This window comes from Manacus vitellinus, unplaced genomic scaffold, assembly GCF_001715985.3.
Source record: "Manacus vitellinus isolate BGI_N305 unplaced genomic scaffold, ASM171598v3 scaffold_24_pilon, whole genome shotgun sequence".
NCBI lineage: Eukaryota > Metazoa > Chordata > Aves > Passeriformes > Pipridae > Manacus > Manacus vitellinus.
This window is the reverse complement of record NW_021939798.1, coordinates 4,130,856-4,158,378: the sequence shown is the minus strand read 5'-3', so window position 1 is coordinate 4,158,378 and position 27,523 is coordinate 4,130,856. Positions and strand designations below refer to the sequence as shown.

The following is a 27,523-nucleotide window of genomic DNA, read 5'->3' as shown; positions in this document are numbered from 1 at the left end:
CCAAGCCCTGTCCAACCTGGCCCTGGACATTTCCAGGGATGGGGATCTCCATTTGCAATGGTCCTGCAGCTCCTGTGTCAGGGTTCTCCTTCCCACCCACCAGAGAATCCAAAGGGGAGTGAGTCCCTACCTTGTGCCTTCTGCTGCACCAAACTCCTCCTCAAGTTTTCCCACAGCTGGGGGAATTCCTAACACTCCATCCTTTGTAGATACCTGCAAGCCTGGTAAAATCATGGACTCACACCTTTTTCCCCCCCTCCATGGGTCCTATAACTGGGTTTTCCTCAATTGCTGTTTATATTTACAAACTTTGGATTTCTGAAGTTTATTTGCTTCAGCTGAAATTGGCCAAGGAATTCAAAATTAATGGGGGGAACTGTCAGAAAAGCTGATGTGCACAGAGCAGGTGATCATAAGGTGTTAACTTTCTTATAAAAAACAGCTAAAATGTGCCATTTTTCTGGCCATTGTGAGAACGTGTTATTTCGAGGAGGAGATACACGATTAATGATCAGAACACTTTGATATTGTACATTCTGGTTCTTTTCCTTCTGGGCTGCAAGTCTGGATAGCTTCAGACAGAGAAAGTGAAAACTGTGATAACAAGTAATCTGTCCTGGGTGTGCTGCTTCCTGCCCGTGCCAGCAGCTGGGAGCATCTGCTGCCAGAGAAATTCTTTTATTAATTTTTTTTGTTTGCTTGTTATGAATCAGACTCTCTAAGCTCTTTCCAGAATACACAGATTTCTATTTTGCAACACCTCTCACTGAGGAGTCTTCTCCCCCTCCCATCCTTCCATTCCAGCTGTAAATTTGAAGGCTGTTTAGTTATAGTGGGACTGTCAGCAACAGGGAAACACAGACTGTGCTGGATCCTCTGCAACTTAAAAGGACCAGAAAAAAGAATTACTACTACCTCTCTATTCCCTCTACTAAGATATTTTTGTACTAAAATCATGATAAAAACAAGAATTATACTGAAAGCAGCTCAGGCACCAGAGAAATGTGGGAGTTTGTTGCCTCACTACGACTAGATGAACATTTATACAGCAACCATGATATGCATCAGTGTCAGCAGCAACAGGGGGACTTTTAAGGGAATCAGGACTTGCTGCAAAAGAAATTATGTTGTCTTAGATGAGGAACATGGAAAGGGTTTGCAGGGCATTTTACAGGTGTATCCCCACACCTTGGTGCTCCTGCTTGGGCCTGTCCTACCCTAAATGAGGTTAGTTGGTCTTCACCCAGAGCCTGAAGTTTCCCAGGGGAAAAGCACTTGCACCAGAATTGCACACAGAGATTCTGGGTTTTCTGCACAGAAAAAGGGATGGAATGCTTTTCCTCCAGGTGCAGAGTGAATTTTAATGCAGGGGTGAAGTGCTGAGCTGGGTAACTCCTGCTGGCTTCCCTTCAAGATCCTTCCAGACCGGATTAATTTTTAAAAGATGTTTCTCTCCCTGAAGAGCAGTCTAAAAGGAGTGGAAGAGAGGAAAGAAGATGAATTAAAAGTAAAAGAACCTAAGGCACAGCTCCTGCTCTCCACAGGAACAGCTCTGCAGTGGATGGAGGCCACCAGTGACCTCAAGGATGGAAAGCAAAGCTGGCCCCGTGGCAAATTCCATGGGCTCTTTGCACTAATCTCAAAGCACTCAGAAAAGCAGAGTTTCAGCAAAATATGTGCTTATTGGGCTTTGGTATTTATACAATTCCTTTTTCTGGCCAGACAGAGAATCTTGTCTTAATAGTATCCCATTGGAGCTCCTCAAAACACAACACGCACTCACTGACATTGAACTGACAATCTAATCATGTAGTAAAGGAAAACAGCTGCTTCTCACCAGGTATTGGGGATTGCTGACAACCCTCACTATTAGCCTTAAATTGTTGATGACTGATCTGAAAAGCCTATTTAAACGAGGAATTTTTGAATGTCAATGCTGCACATTTTTCTGATTAATTTAGCCCTTTAAATTTGGACTAGCCAAAACCACACACTTTCAGACTTAATCAGCTTCTACTGGTTCTCCTGAACTGGTGGGAGATTGAAAAAAAAAAATAAAATAAAAAATCTAATATTTTAATTTCCCTAAAGAGAGTTTTACTTTGAAATTTTGGTCTCAGTATCATGATTTCTTGATCATGATCAAGAAATTTCATCAGATGAAAGTGATTTTGTGCAAACTAATTACTCTGAAAAATTCACATGGAAAGCTCAGGTGGAAATTCGAGCTGCAAAGATACTTATATTTTTCTAAGCAAACATTTCCTCACAGAAAACAGATTCTCCAGTGAATTTTCAGAATGATTTTCAAAATCTTTCAAGTCTGCCACCTAAAAACAAGAACACCAAAACCTCTAGACGGTTTTTTTGACATTTGGGCATTGATTCACCCAGACCAGTAGTGGCATATACCAAACTTATTGATCCTGTCACTATATTAAAAGCTGCTACACGGCAAAAAGACTAATCCAGGCAAGTCTGAAGTGTGAATTGCAAGTAAACTGAACGAGATTTCCTCACAAGAACCAAGTGGTTAAATCTACTCGTCTACTTAACAAAAATCAGATTAAAACCAACAACATTGCAGTATAATTTCTGTCTTCATTCACATTCTTTATCTGACCAGCACAGAGACAATTTAACCCATTTCCCAGGAATCTTGCTGCCTGGCATGGGAATACAAGAAGTCATTTAGACTCTTTCAGCTGTTCAAAAGAGAACATGTCCATCAAAAACATAGTCCATTAGGTCAGAGAGAGAATTGGATTTAAGAGATAATTGTTGTATTGGTGTTATGCTTGTAAGTATTCTCACCACAAACAGCAGTCCTTTAAACAAACAGTGAGGATTACAGGTGTCATTGCAGTTATTCTCACAGTGAATTTCAAGCTGTAGCACATCCTAATGAAGGATTAATGAGCACAAACAACCATAGGGTGCCACCTTGCCCCAAGCCCACCCAATGTCCTCAGACAGACCTGGCCCAGTCTATCCCAAAACCTGAAATTTAATTCTTGGCCTCATCTGCACTAGAAAAGCTTTGCCACTGCTGTTTTCAATACCCAGCAATCTCCAGCCCTGCAGAGACAGCACATGGCTGTAAGTGATGACTTAGACCAGGGTGTCAAATAAAACCATCACCCTCACAAAATTACTTTTGCCACTGCAGCCACAGGGAGGGTTCTGGGATCCCCTGCCCTTCCAACTCCCAAGAGATGCACTTACACCAAATTTCACTCCCAGTAAAGTTGGCAAGCTCCTGGCATGACTTCTTTATCCCTTTTCAAGATTTCCTACCAGAGCAACCCTACCTGCCCTCAGCACACCCACCTCCAGTCCCACCTCTGCAGAGGCTGTGGCTGTGCTGCTGGCAGGGACCTTTCTCTGCCAGGTTCTCTCACTACTCCACCATGATAAAAGGAGAACCAAAAATGAGAAATTAAGCAATGCTTTGTTGCTTTTCCCAATTACTGTGATAAATGCCAGAGGGGAGAGATTAAAAACCAATATCCATGTTCCATCACAACACATCCTCCTCCCTCTCCCCAAGAAGTCTCCACTTGGATGATCACGTAATATTTCTTGATCCTGATGTCTAGAAGTAACACCTAACATCCATTTCCAGAATATCTGTATAAATTCCAAGTACAGCACACATGCACCCATCAAGGACAGAGAATTAAAAATATATACACATAATTTGAAGCAAATTAAAGATCTTGACACCCTCAGCTGTGTCAGTGGTGGCGACCAGTTCATGTATTTATGTGCAGCAATAGTGCAGAGCTCTCTGCACTCAGACCTTCAAAACCATTAGCACAGGCTTTTATCCACAAAAATGTGCATTGTGCTTCTTTAAAAAAAAATCCCGAGAAGCTATAAATGCTAAAATGGATCACATTTCTCAGCAACTGACACCCTCTTTTGCTGACAGGGCTAAAACAATCAGTGCTAACACTTTGTTTCTGAAACACAGCTTCTATTGTCATCACAGTTTGACTCACCAGCACAGAGTATCAGCCTGTAGTTGGCAGTTTTAATTTCCTGCTGGTGCAAACACAGGGTCCTGTTCCAAGCCCACAACTTGTCTACCAATGCAACACGTGAAGTGTCATAAACTTACATTTCAATTAAATAAATAGTCCACGTTCTCTGCTCTCAAGAGCAATGTGATAACCCTGAGTGAAGTCCTCAGTTTTATCACGATGAAATGCAAAGTAAAATCCAACATGGTGATGTTACAAATTTCATTTTATTGCTCTCTTTTCGCAATATAAGTCAGACAGAAGAAATCTGGAGAAATTTGGGATGGTTGCTAAACTGCTGCATCAACACATTTATTCACATGCTGCTGCCACTGGTGCAATAATACTATAGGTCTTGTATTTTAATTGCAACAAAGAAAGTGCCTCAAATTCACCAGCCTGGTAGAACTAACTTGCCAGGAGCTTTTCCCTGCACTAATCAGGAATCAACACCATTTCTCCACAAGAGTAGCTCACAGTGCTAAAGGTTAATTTTTAAAGCAATTGGTTAAATGATTAGAAATTATATGTTAACATCATCAACCTGACACCTCAAAGCCTGGTCTAATTAGCACAGAGAGCAGGCAGAGGGCCGGGGGGGCAAGATCACCTCCTGATGAACAGAGAGGAGGGACCAGGTTTCTGCAACAGCGAGATGTTCAAGTTTCTTTTATACTTCCAGACATTATCTGGCTTGAGATCTACCTTGAGCTTTGACAGAATCCTCATGGACTGCAATACAAATGGGTTTGCATGAAGCTTTCTACGTCACCTAGAAGCTGGGGGTTTGTAATCAGCCCCCCAGGAAAGCTTTCTGCTGTGCTAAAGCAGATATTTCCCTATTGGTGCTGTTAGGAGGCTTTTCTTGCCTTTAAATTGCAGGATGGAAACAAGATCTGTGCAAGAGAGGCTCTCAGGTTCCAGCTCTGTACACCACACAACCTTTGGCAATCCTTGGTTGTGGTGACAAGGTCCCCAAACCGTATGGTGGGGCAGGAACAACAGATTAGAGACAGGCTCTTCAGTCTCTAGTCTGGCCTTTGGTGACATGACCCTGCGAGAAAACCTCCTCTTTTCTCTCTCTCAATATTATTTTCTGAGAAACAAATAACATCACTGCAGAAGAAGAAATACTCGTGCTCACGTATCAAAAGGCAGAGCACTGAGATGAGGCACTTTTCACACTGCCATGCAACCCACAACTCCTCTGTGCCTACAGCTGCTTGGAAACATCACTCCAGAAAGCACAAAGCACCACCACCAGTCAATGTTCTCTCTGATGATCTGTACAAGTCTGGAAACATCTGGTAGGTTGAGCTTTTTAATCAGGATATCCTCTGGAGAGCTGTGAGCGAAGGAGGTGGGATGGGATTACCCCTTCAAACACCAAGAAAATGAAGATGTTGTTCCTCCACCTTTTTTTTTTTACCTCCCACAGGTCTGTCTAAGATTCTGAGCAGTTAAAGAGGTAAACATTTTGTCCTCCAGGGAGGATGAGGTGATATTGAACCAGCAAAAGGCTTTGCCTTTTCTGTAGATTGATTCTGCCTATTGATTTTCAGAAGTTAAAATCCATTTCCCTGGAGGCCTGTTCACAGGCTAATTAGAACCACTTTCTCCCTCAGTTAAAGCTGCCAGGGAATGGCCATCATGTCTGAGAAGCCACGTGGGAGATGCTTTTTTACATATATTGAACTCATAATCAGCTGCACTGCCTTGGTTTATCCACCTGTTCTGCTGTTTAAAAATGCAGCAGACACAGCACTCAAGTGCCATTGCATGTGCTGCCATCAAATCAGCTCCTGAATAATTTCTCATCCTCTGGAAGATCCTCTTCCATCACAGTCACACTGGGGTTTGACACAGAAATGGAGCAGATCTGCACTCCTGCAGGAACACCCTGGATGCTGGTGCCCGAGCACTGCAGCACATAAAAACAAAGTCTGTTCAGCAGTGGCTGTAAGGAAAAAAACAGGAGCAAAAGAGGAAGGAGGAACCCCTTTATATTGACAGCAGTGTCATGAGAAGACAGGCATGTGAGAGACGAGGAGACTCCTGGAATTTCAGAAAGGATTTTGTACTCCAGAAGACGTGTCAGTCATTGCAGGGAGGAAGAGGAACACAGAGTGCTAGAGGGAGAAAGCCAAATCCAAAGGGCCACGAGAGAAGTGGTATCTCCTTAACATTTATGGTTATTGCTTCTTTCCCTTTCTAATCCTTCTCTCCCAAAAAAGTTTGGCTTTTGCTGGGTTGTTTGCTAATAGACCCCTGTAACAAGGAGCCTTGAAGAGAACTGTGAGACTTAACAGCTTAATTTAATACCTGAGGGGCAATTTTCAGAGAAGGAGGTTAAAGACTGCAAGTCCTGTATTAAAAAAAGCCTCCTGTCAGCTCAGATTGGATTTGGTCTTCAGCATGGACTCCAAGAGAGGTGAGACTCTGCACCCTTAAAAACACATCTCCCTCCCTTGTCTTCCACAAAAAAACAACCAAAAGCAATTTCAAACCACCTTTTTTATCATTATTATTTTCTTCCAAACCAAAATTCTTTCTCAAAGCATTCTGAGTGTCAAAGAAGATCACAACCAGACAGGCTGTTTCCAAAGTTTTTCCTACAGACTTCTCATGCCCATTAGCTCTGGAAACCTCTGCAGTTGATGGAGTGTTGACTCCCAAGACCTGAGGTCTAAGATTCTCCAACTCAGACCACCACAGAGCTCCATCATCTAAGAACAAGCAGCTGCAAACTACAGCTTCACTGTTTTGGGGCAGTTTGCCACAAAACCTTAGCAAGGTTTTATGTAGCTTTTTACTGCATTGATTAAAATTTGCAAATGCCCATGTTTCAAGGTTTAAACACTAACATTTCTAGGATTCAGAAAGTCACAGTAAGGCTCTAGTGCATGAAATGTTCATACCTTAGCTAAAATAATCTTAATTTTAACTAATTATACGAACTTAACTGGTTATCTCAAATCACTTTGCTCCATAAAATCATGGTTGTACCTTAGAAATATTTATATACTGAAGCTACTAGACAGTGGCTGACTTTTTTAATGCCCAGACGTTTTTCCATCAGAAAGATGTGGTTTTAGTAAAAGAAATATTTTTATATGGAAAGCAGCAATTGAAAGGATACTAAAAACTATATTCTTAATAAATTAACCTTCATGGAAAACTGAATTGACTTCTGTTTTTAATCTGAGAACATAAGCACTCCCTTGGAGAAAAGGGAAGCAACTTAAAAGGTGAAAGGAGACAAAATCCAGGGAAGGAAAATGGAAAACTCAAAACTTGCAGAGTGGCACTGGAAATTTATAGCAGGCTTTTGCTCAGGAACTGCTCTGGGGAGTGCAGAAGGGGGAAGCATTTGGTCCAAGCTTACAGAGCGTGTTAGAGGATCAAACCCTGGGAAGGCTCCTCTCCACTGGCAGCAGCCACCAGGAGGAATCAGCTTCAGAACAGCAAAGGTCTGGAGCCAGAAGTGGTTTCTCTTGCTCAGTGCAGGACTGCTGCACATCAAAACCTGTGCTCACAGACTCTGCCACAGTGGCATCACACACATCCCCCAGCTCTGAACACTCACCTGTGCAAGCTGGGGGACTGAGTTCAAGGTGGTTTCAAACCCCAGAATGAAAAGTGAGGGGACAAAGTGCACTGATACCAAACTTCTAGCCCACATGGAATCCTTAATGCTCAGAGGCAGCAACACAGAAAATATTCAGACCTGGGCTGCAGTTTCTCCTCACTTCTTTCTCTGAGGGTTCATTTATGCTGGATTTCATCACTGCACTTGGATAACGAGGAGCCAAGCCTTTGGCTCCACTCTAGACTGCACTGCTAAGATTGTTGGTGAGAACAGTCTGCTTCAGGGCAGGGGGGGACCTTGAAAAGCACCAGAACACAGAACACCTCCACGAGCTGCTGCTGTTTATCCCCTCTCATAGGCTCCAGAACATACTGGCTCAGTCAACAAGAGGGTGTTACAAGCAACAAGCTTTTCCTGTCAGCCCTGACATCTTTGTGGTCTCTGTAACCCAAGCTCAGCCCTCCCTCACTTCTAGAACAAGACTGCAAGAGGGACAGGACAAATGTGTTCCTAAATACCCCTTAACTAATATTAAAATTCAACCTTGTGAGATCAAAGTCACTCCCAGTGAGAATAAATCAGCCAGATTTCCCTGATTTGCCAGCCAGGGTATTAGAGGACAGTTCTTGTTTGTACACAGCAAAACAGCAGAGCACAACTATTGAACCACAGGCACTTTTTCCAAGGCAAAACCACACTGATTTCTACATGATGATGATTCTGCCATTCAGGGGAGCTCACTCATCCCACATTCCCACATGGCAGTGCTGAGAATAGCTGTAAATCTTGATACCTGTCCCAGAAATTACTACACTTGACAAAGTACACACTGAAGGGAAAGGATATCGTATTTTTCCTCTTTTTCTTAGGATTGTTTTCTGGTTCATCCCTTCCAGGACCAAGTTTCAACAAAACCAAGCACTTCTGACAGTGCAATAGCTTTCCAACCCTGCCCTCAGATTCTTGATGAAGGTTTCTTTACAAGCTCTGTCCTCCCAGCCTTCTCAAGTTTAAAGAATTTGAATGGAGATGTTCAAATGCACAGCTTTTGGAAGGGGATGGAGGGAAAGAAAAGCCAAGAGCTATCTGCTCTACCATTTCCTTTCATTCAGAGACACTGCAACACATAATGAATTTTGAGTATCAGTAACATTGCATAATCCAGCCACCCACTACCAGGCTGCTTAGCACAAATTTGGCATACATTTTTTCCCCTTGCCAAAGTGTTCCTGCAGCAGGCCCCTTAATTGGCAGAAATGCTGCTGCTATCCTGGCTGTAGAACACATTTGAGGGGAACACTTTGTTCCACTGTGTCAAATTTATACTCAGCAAACTCTTCCTTCCTGCTCATGGTGTTCCCTACTCTGGAAAAAGCCACTGACACCAGAGCATGCCCAGCCTTGTTCCTGGCTCATCCATCATCCAGTGCCACAACTCCACCACACCACCTTTTGTTGAGAGTCTTGAACAAGCATCAGAGCCCTGTTGATGGGATCACCTGTCCTGAAATATCTCAATGGGCAGCATGAAACAAGCTCAGCACAGGACTTGTGTCACACGGAGGGACAGGAGCTGCATTTGGAGGCTGATCTCCAGCCCAGACTTGGGTTTATTCACAACTGCAACACCTGTGTCCTTCTTCTGCCCCAGTTCCCTCAATACCAACTGCAAATAACAAAAATTCCTGTCAAAGGGGCTTCTGGACAGAATGAATGCAGAGTTTGCTCTAATTTTTTCCTTCCCCTCAGCCCATCAGGCCTGGACACTGATGTAACAACCTACTCTACTCCTTGTCACAGACTGGTTTGGGATGGAAGATCACCTCAATCCAACCCCCCTGCCAGGGGCAGGGACACCTTCCACCAGAGCAGGTTGCTCCAAGCCCTGTCCAACCCTTTGTCCAGAAGAAGGCCACGAGAGACAGTAACAAAAGCTTTCCTGAAATCCAAAAACATCACACCAACTGGCTTCCCTTGATCAACCAGGGGGGTTACCTTGGCATAAAAGGAAATAAGTCCCCCATAAGGACAAGGGCAGTTGACTTGGAAGTGTCCTTTAGATGAATAATTAGACACAGTGACTAAAAAGGCTGCAGGACATGTTTTGAACCCAGACTTCTCCAAGGGACAGAATCAGGATTGGGGTTTTTTTTAACTTATGAGAAGTACCCAATAATCCCATTGATGCTCATTATTCCTCCAACAAAGCTAGAAGGCAAAAACTTAAATACCTCAGTCCTAGTACCAGGCTGCAGGCCTTTGAAATGCCCAGCAGGAAAGCACAAAGTACCCCACTCTCAAACTCAGAGCTCTTCCACAAGACCAAAAAATTGCATTGAAATGAAAGCAACAGATGTTCATTGCCACAGAAAAAATGTAATTACACAAGTTATAACATTACCATTGATTATATCTAACTTTGGCTTAAAATCATTAACTTTTTACAGCTTGCTTTGTGGGTAAGCACTTTCTATTCCACATGATGTCCTTCTGAATACAAAAGCACTCCCAAGTGAATTTAGCCTAACGAGAGAAGCCTGCAATGACACTTATCATCCATTTATCTTTTGAAAAGAAACAACATAAGTACATTCCCCATACTCACAAGTTTGCTTCAAGTTTCTTTTCTGGAGTGAACTTAATCCCAGGCCAGCTCCATTAGCTTCAGCTTTGGTGGTTTTATAGTGGGCTTGGTTGTTCTCTGGGGATTGGTTTGAGATCCACCACCTGCTTGCACCAGAGAGCCATGGGACAGCAATTAGCTCAGAATTAAGGTCAGCTGGGCTCACAAACCAACAAGTGACTCAAAGGGTGAAGGGGCCACATCAATTCAATGTATCCACAGGGACACTGCCTCAAGGTGATTGATTATCAGTGATTAATTTGTGTGATGAGCTGGCACAACCTGATACAGGCAAATGCCAGATCTGTCCTTCCCTCTCTCGATGGCAGAGAAGGGAGAGACCTTCCTGCTTGATGCATAAATATATAATTCTCCTACTGCATCATCACCCCATTTTCTGAGCCTGGCAGAACACAAACAGCCAGACTAAGGTCTTTAAGCCAAAAACCAACTGAGGATGCAGAACTGTGTTTGGTGTCTACAGTAGTCAAATATTTTAACACCCCCATCATTTTACATGTGTACCAATGGGTGAAGAGTACACTTGTGGCTGCTCCTGATTCTACCACCCAGACTGGATTTTGCCCAGAGACATCTAAACTGAATTTCTAGTAAGATGGCTTTTCTTACTTTTTAATATACAGCAAAAAAAAACATCTTGCTCTTAGGAATAGCAAATTTGCATTTCTCTGTTGAGAAATAACATGATCAAGAGAGCAAATAACACCAAACTGAATACCCAGCCTTCCTATTCCTAGTTACTAGGAGGGGGGAAAAAAAAAAGGAGATGCAGTAACTTAAAAGGAAGCACAGAGCCATTCTGCCAAACAAATGTCTTGACTTGAAAAATTAGAATAATTACTACTCCTCTCTTACCTTTTGATGAAGTCTCAAGTGAGCTTCACATCTAAATTGTCCTATAAATATAACATGGCTTGAGCTCAGACAAGCACCTCAGGAAAACACTGCAAGGGAAGTGCTTGAACTTAGTTTCATTATATAGCACCGAGGATAAATTGGGTTGATTGGTTCCTGAATGAAACCAAATGAGCTGAAATAATGCATTTAAGGTGTCACCAGCTCCAGAAATTAAAGGTGAAGACCCTGAAAATCGGTGAGCCTGATTCCTAAAAGTGAGGTGGAGTAAAGTAAGCAGAAGAATGGAAAGTAAAACTTGAACTATCCTGATGCTGAAACTCTCCTGTGGTGCAACAAGTAACCAAGTTATAGGTACTTTAAAATAGTAGCAAAGCACGAATGTACTTATTCTTAATAAGTTTCAGCTCATTTCTGGGTTGTGTGGAGTTTGGAGACATTTCTTGTGAGAGCAAATGCATCAGAGCTTAGTAACTACTGAAACAACATGAAAGAATTATTGAAGAAGTGTTCATATACACAACAGAGGCTGCTGGAAAACCCTTAATTCTGTCTCTACCAAACTTTTGACCTGGGAGCTCTTAGAATTTGTGTAAAACGGATTTTTTTCTACTCTATTTCTTAAAAAATATGTATACATAAAAAATGAGGGGAGAATAATTAGGCATATCCCAGGGACTCCCATATCATCTGTTGGCAGGACCCAGCCCCTCCATCCCAACCCAGGGAAGCCCAGGGTTAATCCCATCTCTGAAGACAGTCATCAGCTGTCATCCTCACCCCTGTCTGCCAGCCAGGGAACAGGGCAGGCTCCTCTCCAGATGGTTTTGCAGCTGTTTATGGGCAAGTGCTGAAACAGGGATTCCAGAGTCCTGGATGAGGAGCCAGATACTGGAGGTGAATGTGCCTTGGGAGCTGCAGACCCTTTTTGGGAACTGTTGGCTTAGGCACTTATGCTACCCCATAAGACCTCGCTGCCCTATTCCAACTGCACATTTCAGTTCCTAATTATCCCCCTCATTCCTCCTGCTCTTACTCCAGCCCTGGCTTCCCCCTCCTTTCTGTTGGGGGCACCAGAGGAGCACCAAGAGCCCAGCACTGCAGGTGCTCCTGGGAGTGGGGTGGTTGGGGGACATTCCCAGGAGGGTGTCTCAGCCCTAGTCCTGCCCTGGCCTTCCTGCAGTGTATGACAGGGGTGCCTGATGTGGTGGAGCCCAGTGAGAGTGAGTGGGTGCAGAAACAGAGATGCACCTCCTGCATCACCAGATATCTTGCCCAGATCCTGCCTGGCCAAAGCAACTCTTTAATTAGTCTGTTTTTCCATGAAGGAAATAGCTTCCAAGGCAAAACACAATCAAAAGCAAACTCCCAGCATGGCAAAAGTCTGGAAAGCACCCCCACAAGCCAAAACCCAGATCTCATGGGAAGTGCTGAGCTGTCCTCAGCCCTCAGGGAGCACAGGACTGCTGTGCAAGCCTGTCACTGTAAGGGTGACCAGTGACATCTGCATTTCAGTGCCCTGCTTGGCTGCACTCTGCAAGCCTTTCCATCTGCTCATTATCAGAGTAGGCAGCAGCAGCACATTCAGCTAATTCAGCTTGGACTTGTCCCCCCCAGGTCTATAACACAGCTCTAAACTTGCAGCACAAACTTATATTACAGATGGAATGCACAAAACCCTGTTTCCCTCCCTGGCAGCAGCAACTTTGAATGTTTCTTAAATCAGAAGCATCAAATCCTCTCAGCTTTAGGGGGGCTTTGATTCTCTTTCACAGAGTTTCTGAAGATAAAGCAATAGAAGATATCCTGCCAGAGCCAAACAGCTTCAGACTGCACAAAGACAGACAGGGTTTCCATCAGCCTACCTGGATTGCCTGGCTGGATAAAGCCTGAGTAAACCCCTCAACCTCACAGGGTAAAACTTAATAAATTTGCACATTTTGTGATGGTTAAAAAGCAACTCCCCCCAGTGTGAACGGCTGGAAGCATTAATGTGAACTAATACAAAAGTAGTCAAATACATTATAATGATTGCCACTCAGTCAGCAGGAGCTGTGTAATATGAATAAGGAACACATTAAATCTGTTCCAAATAATTGGCACAATGTGTTTATATAGGGCTAGAGTTGCATATTAAAACACACCTGATTTATTCGTCATAAGCAATGAGTATTTACTACATCTGTGATAGCTGTATAGATTCAGATGTCATTTTTTAAAATGATTAATTGGTATTTAATTAGCATGCATTACCATACCAGTTATATACAGCCTAGTTGGGAATGCAAATATAATTCTAATAATTACATAACTGGTTATGCTTTCAAGAGCCTACTACATAATGCAGTGCAGATAGCTTCCCTTGGCAGAGAAACACAGAGTAACATTTAAAAAATGGCTAAATCCTCTTTTCAAAATGGAATTTGATCTAAATCAAGAATTCTTAGGCTTTCTGGTGCTCCAGTGCAAACTTTATGTGCTGCTGCCTTTCCCAAACCTCCTGAGCACTTCTGTTCCTGCTCATGGGTTGTTGGTGCTGCACCTCAGGCTGATCCCACGAGGATCCAAGGCAGGATTCCTCCCCCAAGCACTCCTGTCAGTGCTGTCCAGATGGGCACGTGCAGCCTGGGGCAGGTGGGACCATCCCTCCCACCCCGGGCTCAAACACTTCCTTGGGCATTTGCCTTTCTGCTCACTCCCCTCTGGGTCTGGGTCACAGCAATGGCCATGAAGAGCTGGGATCCCTGCAGCAGATCTAACTGTGACAGCACAGAACAGGGGGGTTCACAGCTGACAGCCCAAGCAGGAGGAACTAACACCAGCCAGGACATGCTGCTGACAAGATCACTGTGATAATGTTTGACCCCTTTCCTCCCCTGTCAGCGGCAGCTCCTTTTTCAGCCACTTTCTGCGATAAATACACAAACCTGCACCCAGGGGGAGCTTGCCTGATGAGCCTGAGCGCTGAACAAGGAGCTGGGAGCTGCAGAGGGGCACTGGAGGGTTGCACTCTGCATTTGTTTTACAGCTTGGACCCTCAAAACTGTTCCAGTGCCTAAATCCCAGTGATTTTAAATCAAATTTGTGACCCCACATCTCTAAGTCCTTTTAAAAGAATAAGATGTAGGTTTTTTAAAGCACATGCAGCAGCTTAGACAGACTTTTGCCTTGGCATCTTTCTAGGAGTAATGGAATTCCCTCTCTGAGGACTATCATCACAGGGCTTGAAGAGGCTCTTTCCTTCACCAAGAGAGGCCTTTCTTTCACTACTTGCAAAGCAGAAGCTTCTTTCAAAAGCTGAATTGATATGTGAGGCTCTGGAGATGTGTCTTTGAATCTCAGCTGAGTAGCAGTGCTGTGACACCTCAAGGGCTGAGCAGAGGTGGCATCTCCAGCCAACATGCCCTCACAACTGCCAGACACGAGTCAACATCTCAGCACTTCCCTGGGACACGAACATTCCCACAGTCTCCTTCCCTCCAGTGGTGTGCTAATTCAAAGTGTCAGTGCAGAGAACAACCCTGGGGCCATGGGCAACATGAAGATTAGGAGAATCGAGTAATAACAGCCAGTGCTTGCATTCATCACTTTACCAGTATCTAAGAAAAGTCTTGAAAGCCCACCCTGAATCCCAGTGGGTCTGTCAGATACTCTCCTACCTTCTTTCAATTCCATATTCCCAACAGGGAGATGATTCTGAACAGGTTAAGAAGGGGTGGGGGGAACAAAGAGCTCTTTGGGAAGTGAAGAACAACACATTTTCTGCTCTTTCTCCCACCTGGGGAAGATGCTCCAACCCACAGCTCATCAGCCTGAATCCTGAAAGAGAAAAGCTGATTATACCCCATAGCAGAGAACCTGTCTTTTACCTGTCTCTCATCCACACTAGCTGGGGTACAATGTAGGGCTCTTTTTCAGCAGGCAAATCTCCCCTGGTGCTGACAGGTGAAAGTGCTGGTGTCCCCACACATCCACCCTCTGAGCTCTGAGGAAGGCAGAGAAATCCCGGCCCCTTTTCTGCACTTCAGCAGAAAAATCCACCCCCTAATTGGTGGCTGTGATGAAAACCCATCAGGTCCAACTCTTTACTCCAACACCACCTCCAATCCTTTCTTTCCAAAGTCCCACACCTCACACACACAGGCTGGTTTGGCAGACCTCGAGATACTTCTATTTCTACCTGTTGCTCAGGGTACAGGAACTCTCCTGCAACACTTGGTAAGACTAAGCAACCATCCTGCAATTCTCTTAACGAGATGAATGCACTTGCTGTGTCCCTACCAGAAGCTACAAACACAAATTTCTCTACATTAGGCCAAAGACACACAACCTCCTCTCACCCTCCGTGCTGCTGGGTGTGAGTTTGCAGCTCCGTGAGAGGAGGAGGGTCCCGGAGCCGCTGGTCTCAGCGTGCCCCACAGCATCCTACAGCTGCAGTTCATGGGGGAAAAAAGGCTGCATTTGTCACCCTGATAAAAACAAGCCCGAGATGCGGCATTTTCCCTGAGTTCAGTGACTCCCCGTGCAGAGCTTCCCCTCTCCCGAGCAGCCTTTTATCCGGATCGCTTCGCCTCCCACCAGCAGGAGCAAAAAGCCCGAAGCTATTCAGCTGCACTGACCAGACTCCCCTCCCCGGACTCTGTGAGAGTGATGTTTATCTTTCATTTCTCCTGTTGAGCCCAGTGCAGGAAAATCCTTCTGAAGATAAATCCCCTCTTTTTCAAAGGTTGAATTTTAAAGGCAGTAGTTTGTAGTTGATGATTTGCTGATCGCTGGTGAGGAATAATAAAGCCTTTGGTTTATAAACAGCTGTGCCTGTATCATCTGGTCTCTCTTTTTGTCATGCCTTGTTTTGGACCTTGAAGGGGTCACTAAGTGCTCAAAAGAGCCTTTTGATTGTGCCTGTCCAATGCAGCCACACATCCCCATATCATCACTGAGAGTCATCACTGAGTCAGTGCCTGACCATCACAGGCAGCAGCAGATTTACTGAGGGAAGGGTGGCAGAGGGTTGGAAAGCTCTTTATGGGCTCCACACTAGCACTGTACCAGTCACCCAAATGGGAAAACGGGGGTTTCACCCTATTGTGGCACAACTCACTCTGCAAATCACAACTTACCCTTAGAGTTTTGTTTTTCACATCAAACCCACTGCCTGGGGAAGGGTACATCAACAAAGTGTCTCTCCTGGACCTGTCTCAACAACAGCAGGACCACCAATGCTCCCTTACCAATCCCAGGTCATTTTATATTTAAAGGAAGCATTAACACTGCATGCTTTGACAGCAAATACTTACGACTTATTGCAGACAGTTAAAGCAAAGGCACAAATTCCCACCAGGAAGCAAGGAATAGTTTTCACGGCTGTGAAGCTTTGTGGAGCCAGGAACATGCCCACTGCAATGTGAGCTGATCATATGGCCCAGCAGATTTTGACTTTCTCTTTGCCATGTGTCACGTCCTTCAGAGCTTTCGTGCCAACTGCCAGGAGACAAGAAAAACATACTCTTATTAGGGGAAAATCAAATATTCCATTTTCTGGGCAAACTGTAGGGGCCTGAGCTCTGGCCTGTCTTCAGTAATAAAAGTATCAGCGTTTTTACATAAATATTCTGATCTAGTCCCAGCCTGATTAGCAAAGAATTGCAAATGTACCTGGCTCTCCACAGCCTGCAGGGAAAAAGCTGTGCTCCTAATGCTTAGTTCTTAAGGCTTTGAGTTTCTGGACACTGATTTTCTGATTGTCTACAAGTCGCTGTGAGTTTAATAAATTAGTCCAAAACCCCCTCCAATAAACAAACAAACATATCCCTGTGTTTTACCGTTCCCCTCCAGTGCTCCTGTTTATCCTCATCATCCATGGTGAGGGTACAGTGAGTGACATGCAGGAGAGAGACCCTGGGGACAAACCTCTCTGTGTCAGTGTGACCCAGGAGCTGTCAGGAGCTGGTGGCACATGGCCATGGCACTGTGCAGCTTCTCCAGGCACAGTCCAAACAAACCCCTCTGCCCCCCCAGGGGCTCAAGCAGCACAGCCCTGCCCTGGCCCTGGGTGGGAAAAGGACTGTTCTGAAGGTGATTTCAGGACTGGAAGTGGAACACACAGAGTAAACCCTCTGCTCCACTTGGTCAAGGCTTCTAAAATCAAGTTTATTGCAAATCTAAAGAGGGACAAATTCTGATCCAAAGGCAATGGAAAAACCAGAACAAAGAGGACTTCACTGCTCTCACCAAAGCCCATGTAGGTACCCACACAGCTGGAGTTTCCACCAGTCAAAATCCCCTTTCAGCAGCAACATCTGACATTGATAGACTCTGACACATACCCTCACATAATTAAGCCAGAGCAGGATTAGAAAGAAAATATGACAAATGTTTCTCAGCTTCCCCAGAGGCACCAGAATCTGGAGGCAAAAGTCAGCTTATGGATAAAACTGGTAGTGATGAGATTCCCTGCCTGGTGCTGCCAGGTTGGGGTACAGTCTCCTTTTCTGCAGAACATCCAGACCTGCACCAAGTAACTCTCTGAGGAGCTCAGGAGGAAGAAACCTCTAAGAGAAGGCAGATAATAAGGAGAGGAATGAGTAAGCAGAGGCTTTGAGTCCCACACAGAGCTATCACCCTCACCCCAAGAACTGTGCCAGGAGTCAAAGCAGTGCTGGAGAACTCTCAGTGCTGCTCTGTGATGCACCAAGTGTGGTTGCTGCTGGAAGAGGTTTAAATAATCTACCTTTAAAAGGATGCTGTGCTGCCAACCTCCAAGGCAGAGTCACTGCTCAGTTCAAACACCCCCAAAGCTGGACCCAGCTCTGTTCTTGTTTGGTTTTTAGTCACTGGCTTTCTCCAAAGCCCATTGAAATGTTCCTGCTGACTCAAGTGAGCTCTGACCCAGACACCAAGCATGAGGCTTGACTGGGAATTGTTTCTTTGGCAAAACAGATTCCTTGGGCTTCCATCCTTTTATCACATCTGTCAATTTTATATAATTCTTATAAAACCAGTATGAAAAAACATCCCTTCTATTAATCATTCCTCCAAAATCAGCGCAGGAGTTTCCCTCTCCACTATGAAGGATGCACCATCCTTGCAGCTCCTCTCACAGTTGCTCTTATGAAATGCAGATTGTTCACCTGAAGGTAATTTCTCTGTGTGGACAAAGAAATATAACAAAAGTCAGGAAATAAAAGAGGCTTTCCAGTATCTTTATTAACAACAGGTTGAGTTGAGGGAATCAGTGTGCTGTAGGTTTTGCATACTCCAAGTGGAATTTAACCTGCAGAATGAGACAATCCCTCTTTGAGGGAGAAATTAGCAGATACAAATGCTGTAATTTTTCCAGTAGAATAGGACTAAAAGCCTTCCCACCTTGAACAAAAACAAACCAAGTACCAAAAGCAACACTGCACTGCGCATGCGACTTCCAGAGCTTCTTCAGCGAGATAAAAGGTAAGTCAGAGTGCCAAATCAAACCTGCTGCTCTCCCTGGCTCTACCCTGTGCTCTGTGGCCCAGATCTCTGCCAGCTGTTTGGCACCATCACTTCAGTGCACAATCTGTGTAGATGCCCTGTTGTATAACAACAAAACTCTCCCTGGAGCCAAGACTGTCTCCTGAGCACTTTTATGCATGGTGAAGGAAGAGGATTCTTTTTTTTTTCAGTGTACAGTCTGTCTTTCAGGGGAGAGACAGAGTTCAAATCAAAGTGTAATAGTGGTTTGAGTTTCCACAGGAAATGACTTGGGGTTATTAAGATGTATTTTTTTCCATTGTAAAACGATCTCAAATGCTTTAACACAAGGAGAGGGACCTAAAAATCCTGCCAGAGCCCGTACTGCTGAAAGTCACTGTAATAGCTCACAATTTACATTCTTCCCCTACTGCAAAAAAACAAGGACAAAGCCTTTGATCTCCCCATCTTTTCACGTTGCCACTGCAGTCTCTGCCAGGTGTAATCTGCAGCGCTGAAGGTCTCGGGCTTACTGCAGCACTCCAAGGACGCTTTGACGACTTTGGATGGAGGAGAGGTGAGGAGCAGATTTTCTGGACTCGTATCTATAACACTGGTGCTTGAAATGACATGGAATTGGACTCAGCAACCCACATGGTGCCCTCCTCTAGCCAGGCTGCAGCTGTCTCCAAAAGGAGATCCCCTACGGGTGCAAATCCCTGCGGCGCCTCCGCCCTCTCGCTGCCGGTGCCTCTGCTCTTCCCACACGGCACCAGGGACCACAGAGCAACGCACCTGCTCATGAGCACTGTGATTAAGAGGTACGAGGACAAGCCCCTCCTATGTTCTTTATATCTGGGATGGCTTTTAAAAACCCACTCGACCACATTCCTGAAATAGTGCTGACTGAAACCTGTCCCACAGCCCTCTGTAGAGAGTCTCTCCAGTGACTCCTCCAGGACCAGGACACTTGCCTTTCAAACATCTGGGTGGGGAGAGAGAGCTCTAACCTTAAAATAAAGTATACCTCTAAATTTAAATTTAAGGGCACGTTCAACTCTACCTATAAACACAGATGTTAACAACACTCTTTCAGAAGTGGGGGATTGAATTTGCTTTTGCTCATAGCTTTGTAGCTCAGGAGTGACCCCACTGCAATCAGTGTGCAAAGTCCATGATTTTAGATAATCCTTTGCACCTGAGTGACAATTCTGGTTCAGAAACAATTTCAAAGAGAGATGAAGCCCTGCGTGTATTGCAGAGCACAAACGTTGTTCTGATGAGATTCGATTGCCAAGCTGCAGGGGTTATATATTAGTGTGCTGGTAACTTGAGAAAAGGATCTGTATGGTGCCCACTATCGAGTTAGCAACGCAGCCAGATCAGTCTCTGGGTGTCCCATGGGATATTGTGCTGCAGTTGCTTTCGATACCTCTTTGTCATCCACTTCCACTGCAACGCTACATTCCATTTCCAGGCTCTGCACTAACAGATGGTAACTTCAAGCCTCTAAGTTTAGGATTAAGAAATGAATGTATGGATCTCATCTGACAGCACGTGCTTGGGATCTAACAAACCTCCCCCTTGGGCTTCTCCAGAGACATCCCTCTCTGCCCTTCTCACGTGGATGCTGTATCAAGACCCCTCCGAACTTGGCAAAAGCAAAATACCTTCCTGATGCTTTGGCAAGAGATCAGTTAAGTTTTTTCACTTCCTGCTGAGTAGGAATCCGATGGGAAGAGAGTCACCCACATGGTGGATTTTTTGGGGCTCTCAAACCATGACAACAGGGCACAAGAACATCTCAGGAAACATCAGTGCTCAGCTGGCCAGGAAGAACTAGTACAACTAAAGTCCATCTCACCCAAAGGTTGGACCTGTGCTCCATGGCATCACTACACTCACAGCTGACATCAAGGACACATTTCACATGTTCCCCACCCTGAATTCAAAATTCACTCTCAACAATAATATTCCACCCAAAAGGTACTTCAGGAGGACAACAGGTTACAGAGATGGTCCCTAAGCTTCCAAACACTCACTGCCTACCTTTTACCCAGCCAGCACTTAGTTTTGAAGCCTGAATGGAGCAATGAGAGCTGCCTTTCAATTTGCCAAGGCAACAGCCTTCGGCTGCCCACCATATATACTGTGACCTTCACAGCCAGACAAAGCAGTACCAGCTATTCACTGGGATAAACAAGGGGTTTATAAAAAACAGACATTGGACATGGCTGCTCAAACAGCCCTCACCACATAGACTGCTACTATCTGCTTCCTAACATGAAGGCAGTTTTGTTAGGAAATTTTAAAATTAGGCATTTAGCACCTGGGAAAAAAAAACAACTATTCAAAGCAGAAATAAAATGCCAAATGGAGTCATCTTTTAAGATGGCTGGGTATGGTTTTGTGCATTAGCACAAATGCCCCTGGAGGAGAAATTCTGAACAAGAAGTACATGTGCAAAGAGTTGCCCAGAGAAGCTGTGGCTGCCCCATCCCTGGAAGTGTCCAAGGCCAGATTGGAAGGGGCTTGGAGCAACTTGGGCTAGTGGAAGGTGTCCCTGCCATCGGCAGGGGGTGGAACAAGATGAGCTTTATGGTTCCTTCCAACCCAAACCATTCTGTGATTCTATTAGTCTATGATTCTACATTATTAATCATTTTCATATGAATACTTTTTGGAATATTACAAGAAAAACACATGGGGAATAACAGACTTTGAGGTTCATAAAAGACAGTTTGATCCTTGATGACTTGGCTTTGTGTGCAATAAGTCCCCGAGGACTTATTCTGACAGTAATTCTGCACTGAGCTCCCTACTCTTGTTTGATTAAAATACATCCTCCTGCACTTGCAGTCCTTACTTAGACATCTGGAGAAATGGAAAATTCACTGCTCCTTGTGGTAGTTCGTCACCCACACTGCTGAAAGATGTGTTCCTTGTGTACACAGACAAATGGGAAACATCACTGTTCCACACTCCTGCATCCCCCCCTTTTTAACTCTGATTGATCACGGCTCTCACACGCTCCAGGCCCAAGTCCACCCGCTACTGAGTGCTCTGCTAATGCTTGTGGGTGTGCAGAAGAGACTCAGTGCATGGTGAGAGCACAGGGCTGGAGGGGAGAAGTGTCTCTTGCTCAGAGAACAGGTTCTGCTGTGCTGCAGAATGACTTCAGGCAGCAAATGATTTTTTAAGGGTTTAACAGGAGTAAGTTCCCATGGATACATGTGTGTATCCTACATGTTCAAGGAAACAAGTGTGTCACGGACTCACTAATGCCTCATGTTGCTCAATTAAACATTTTTGTGCTGGAAGGAAAAAAGGGAAGTTGAAGTCAGTCATTTACTAAACAGATGAAGTAACTCTCTGTCCAGTAGAACCTATTGCTCTGCTTACCTGTACCATCTCGTGTGATCACCCAAAACAAATCAGGTAACAGAACAGATGACAAAAGTATCTGTTCTGGCTTTTTTTGCCTTCTGTCCTGGCCACTAAACGAAGACACACAAAACCAGTGAGAGAACAGCTTCAAAATAAACAGGAGACAGGACTGCAAAAGTTGCATGCAACCTAATTCTCAGAGCTGATCTATTTATGCCAAACCCGGATCTTGAAGTCTGTGGCAGTCAATCCCCTTGACTGCCATGCAGGCAGGATTTGGCCCTCATAAAGTATCCTCCTGCATTCCCAGCTGCTTGGTCCAGCTGCCACAGAGGAATGCAGGGCTGCTGAGGGCACTGGCACGGGATGGAGTTCAAACTTCCAGTGAAAAAAAAAACACCTCAGCGCTTGGATTTAAACTTTGTTGGTGCGATGGCTGAATCTGACAAAGTAAACCCCTGCCTGACAATAATTGAATTTAGATTCTTCTCCCTCACCAGCATTCAAATCGTGTTTGAGCCAGCTCTTTATTGAATATAGCTTTAAGCATTTGGAGAGAGACACAAACATCAATGAAGGAAAGCAGAGTTATATGTATGTGTGTGTGTTCATTTCACAGCAAATTACAAACAAGTACTCAAAACAGTATTTTTACGGGGCTGAATCCTGCTTCTACAAGTCAAGAAAGACTTTCACCACTTCATAGCATGCCCCAGAGAATTAGTTGACAGTTTGCACAAAAGCACTTTGAGTAGGGATTAAAACAAGCAAATAAACACATGGCACTCATTTTAGCACTCTGGTTTAAACAGAAATGTTTGCAGGCTTAAAAGCCAGTTAATTCCTATTGGAAATCAATGGGAGCTGAGGAAATACAGCAGTCTGGTAGTCTTGAAAAGCTGTGTCTTGACTGTGGATTGCACTGATCTCTGCTTTCTCTAAAATAAGATTGAAATGTAAGGTGCTTGTCGATTTTCAACTGTCCCCAGATTTCCAGCCTAAGGGGAAAAGTTGTCTCCGTGAACCTCATTCATCCCACTCTGTGCTTCCCCCTCTTCAGGAGAATCAGCCGTCACTGACGCTCGATTTTAAATCTTACTACAGCATCGCCACGCTTTTCAGAGCAAGATTCAAAAGAGGAGCTATTGCCACGGCGAGAAGAGGCTGTTCCAGCCCCGGCTCCGCATCCACCTCCCTCTCAGCCTCTCCGGGCGCATCTGGAGCGCCGTGCGCCGGGCACCTGCCGCTGCCTCTGGCTCTCCCTGTTGGCCGCTGACATTTCTTTTGCCTGATGACTTGAAAGCAAAGCAACCGAGCCCCGTCGCCAGCGATGCCACCGGGGGAAGAAGGCAAAGCCAGATTCCAGCGGAGCGGCCAGGAAAACTTTTGCGGGCGCTCCCGCAGCGCGCCGCTGCTCCGCGGGGCTCGGCCGCGGGCGCTTCCGGACCCGCTCCCGTGCCTCCCGCCCAGCCCCCGTTTCCCGGCTCGGTCCCCGGGCGGCTGAGCGCGGCCTCCCGAGCCCGGAGCCCTCCCCGGGCCCGGAGGGCACACTGCCGCCCGCATTCCGCGCCCCACGGGGATGCGGGTCCCGCCGCCGGTTGCGGGGCAGCCCCGGGGCGCGGGGGCGGGGCCCTTCCCCGGGGCACGGCCCTGGCCTGCCCGCTCGGGGGGCGGAGCGGCCGCCGCGGGTGCCGAAGCGGCGGTGGCCGGAAAGCGGCTGTGCCGGGGCCTCGCCGCCGCCGCCCATGGAGGACCCAACGGCGACGGCGGCGGCGGGGGCGGAACGCCTCGCGGGCCGGGGCGGGTGCGCCCGCGGGCGCCGCTGCTCATCCCCCTTCGGCTTTTCGGGACGGTGCTGTCGGTGATGTACGTGGCCGGGTGTGGCCGGTAATGGTCTTACACGCTGGTGGTGATGTGCCACTCGGCGCGCTGCGCCGCCCCCATGTACAGCTCCATCGTCAGCCTGGCCCTGGCCGACCTGCTCTACCTCTCCACCATCCCCTTCATCGTCTGCACCTACCTGGCGCAGGACTGGTACTTCGGGGACCTGGGGTGCCGCATCCTGCTCAGCCTGGACCTGCTCACCATGCACGCCAGCATCTTCACCCTCACGCTCATGTGCACCGAGCGCTACCTGGCCGTGACCCGGCCCCTGGACACCCTGAAGCGGTCGCGCGGCTATCGGAAGGTCACGGCGGGGCGGTCTGGTCGGTGTCGCTGCTGCTCACTCTGCCCATGATGCTGATGGTCACCCTGACCGAGGGGGGCAAGGCGGAGGGCAAGGTGAAGAGGATGTGTGCGCCCACCTGGAGCGTGGATGCCTACAGGACCTACCTGACGGTGCTCTTCAGCACCAGCATCATGGCCCCGGGCATCATCATCGGCTTCCTCTACACACGCCTGGCCAGGACCTACCTGGAGTCCCAGAGAAACCCCCCCCACAAGGAGAAGAGCAAGAGGTCCCCCCGGCAGAAGGTCCTCATCATGATTTTCAGCATCGTGCTGGTCTTCTGGGCCTGCTTCCTGCCCTTTTGGATCTGGCAGCTGGTGCGGCTCTACAGCAGCTCCCTGCAGCTCACCACCCAAACCCAGAAGTGCATTAACTACCTGGTGACCTGCCTGACCTACAGCAACAGCTGCATCAACCCCTTCCTCTACACCCTGCTCACCAAAAACTACCGGGAGTACCTGCGCAACCGGCACCGCAACTTCTACAGGTTCACGTCGTCCTTCCGCAAGCGGGGCTCCAACCTGCAGTGCTCCTGGGGACGGTCCATGTCCTCCAGCAACCAGTACGACTACAGCTCGGAGGCCCTGGGCATGGCCACGCTGAAGGACAAGTGAGGAGGAGGAGGCGCTCCGGACACACCGGGACCAGCAGAGCGTCTGGCCAAGGTAGGGCTTCAGGACACCTTAGCCCCGAAGGGGCCTCAAAACTCGTTTCTGGCTCGCTCTCTCTCTAGTGAGGGGCAAGAAGTTGCCTGAACCCAAGTACTGTGAGATGAGCCTGAATTCCCATCTGGCTTAGGGCTGTTGGAGGGGTCCTGCTGGGAGCCAGCAGCCGTTTGGGACAAACCCTGCAGGGTTTTGGGTGCAGAAGGTGAGGTGGATACTTTGTTCAGTTCTGACACAAACTCTTTCCATGCTTTGCTGAGTTCTGCCTGGATCCAGCTCCACACACCATTTCTCCTGTGTGGTTTCTCAGTGCTGTCTTCAGGCTACAGCTGGGTCAGAGCTGCAGAAGTCTGAAATTGGCCCAGTATTGCTTCAATTTAGCTGCAAGCCTTGGGTTTGCCCTGTGTGTTACCACTGTCTATTTCTGGAGTGTAAAAAGAGACCTTTAAGCCCCCTTTCCTATTTTCTGTTGCATTACGGTGCACTACAGTTTCATCAAGCTTAAAGTCTCTATTTTAAAATTCATTGCAGCAGCACTTCCAACTCCAAGCATTCAAAAACCACAAGGTAAGCTGTCAGAAGCCACAGGATTACCTAAAAAAACCCCTTGTAATTTTTAAAGGTTTCCACCTAAGGTGATTTGAATTTGCCACTGATTTTTTTTTTTTAAGTTGGTCCCTTTCTTAAAAGTCAGCAGGGCTTGAAAAACCTGAACGTTTACCTTGGAAAGAAAGAAAAAATGTCTTCTAATCCTATCACTCAAAGACCTGAGGCTAAAATAAAAATGACTGAATCCTTTATCAGGAAACTCATCATAAAAGAGACAATTTTTTTTCATGACATTCGATCAAAAGCATTTTGCCTCAATGTATTCTACTCATTTTCTCCCTACTTGGCATCTCACAGTAAACCTTCACCACAGATGCCTGTAAGCATTTAAACAATTGTAAAATGTCAGTTTATAAAATAAATGCTGATTATAGATGGACCATCATCAGGCTTCCCCTCGCCTGGTCTCTTCACCCAGCTCAGGGGGTTGTATTTGTCAGGGCAGAAGCTGCTGTTCCCAGCTGTGGGGATGAAGTTTGGTTCAATATTCCTCTTCCTTGTGCTGGGACAGACTCTGGGGATAAGTAAAGCATGATATGAGTTGCATAAACTATTGTCAGCAGCCAGTGATGCCCAGGGACTTGTGAAGCAGCAGCAGTGTAAGGAACTGTCATTCCCACTTTTTTATTACACACTCCAGCCCCCATCTGCCTGAGCAGAGTCCCACTCCAGCCCTGCAGGGCCACTGCAATCCCGTGTCCTTGGATGATCCTCTCGTGTCCCACACCAAACTTTGGGGTGTGTTTGTGCCAAAGCAGAGACACAAAGCACCAACAGCACAGCAGGGACTGGGAGCAGAGAACACGGCACAGGGACACGCTGGATTTTATGCACCCAACCAACAGAAAAATGGACCCTGCGGGGCACAGGTGGGATGCAGAGTGAGGAAGCACATTCCTGTGCCTGGCACCAGGCATTCTTCTTAGGGGTGCAGTTGTTGGGATGCTTTTTGGGGACAGGGGAATAAGTAACTCACCTGCTCATACTACTTTTAGCCCCAGGACTGTCTTTGAAACACTGGGGGCCACTTTGTCGTGTTCCAGTATTGCACTGACTACCAAGCTGGGCAGCTTAAATAGACCTAACAGTGCCCATTCCTTATAAAACAGGGGGACTAGCACACAGTTCATGCTGGGAATTTTTCAGAAAATAGTGACTTTTTAAATTATTCATTCTAAAGTCACTGTTACTTTTCCTTCGGTTCCCATTTCCAAGGCTGGAAGTCACTCCCATATAAGAATAACAAAGATAAGGCTGAGCTCAGGAAGTGGTGTGGGAAGGCTGGAGTACATGCATCTTCTGTGGGGTGTGTTGGGCTGTCCTGCTCCCAGGGAGATGTCCTGGCAGAGCCAAGCATGGCTGCATCCCTTCCAGGTGTTGCACGTGCCATTTGGATTCTTGACACAGAGCTGATGTCCCTTGATGTCTCTTGCTTGGCCCGAGGAGAAGATCCTTGGGAGGCCACTCACAGCATTAGGAGGCTGATAAAGGATGGGGGATTACCATGTACAGAATAGTTGCAAGGCACAGGGTATCTCTCTTAACAGGTATGTCAGGGGAAGCAGATGATGGAAGAGCTGGATAGGTATCAGAAAGTTTTAAAGGAATGTGCTTTCTGCTTTAAAAAAAAAAAAAAAGTTAAAAACCCATCCAGCCTGAAAACATTATTAACAAGGAGAAGCTGAAAAGGAATTCTGCATAGAAAAGAAGAGATAAAAATGCAGATCAGATGAGGTCTGCAGTTGTAACCTCATGTGGGCATAAGCAAACAGAAGGGGTTGATTTGGGGGACACGTCCCAAGACACCTCCTCAGCCCCCAGAAAGGATTCTGTTACTCTGCTCAGTGCTGTGAACAGTGTGTCGTGGATGTGCCTTCTGTGCCACGTGGTTAGAGCATCAAACATCAAAGGGTTCATGGAGGAGCATGAAAGGCAAAATACCGGATATTTCAAAAAAAGTGTGCCCAGCAGGTCAGGGAAGGTGGTTTTCCCCCTCCATTCTACTCTGGTGAGACCCCACCTGAAGAGCTGCCTCCAGCTCTGGAGTCCCCAACAGCAGAAGGATGTGGAGCC

At 46.3% G+C, this 27,523-nt stretch overlaps 1 protein-coding gene across 1 annotated transcript; it reads left to right on the top strand.

The window, feature by feature from the left end:
• Positions 1-23,525: 23,525 nt before the first annotated feature.
• Positions 23,526-24,790, top strand: LOC103756123 (urotensin-2 receptor). The gene is given in 2 exon segments (XM_029960068.1): positions 23,526-24,138; positions 24,141-24,790. Coding segments are annotated over 2 exon segments (1,263 nt in total).
• The last annotated feature ends 2,733 nt before the right edge of the window (positions 24,791-27,523 follow it).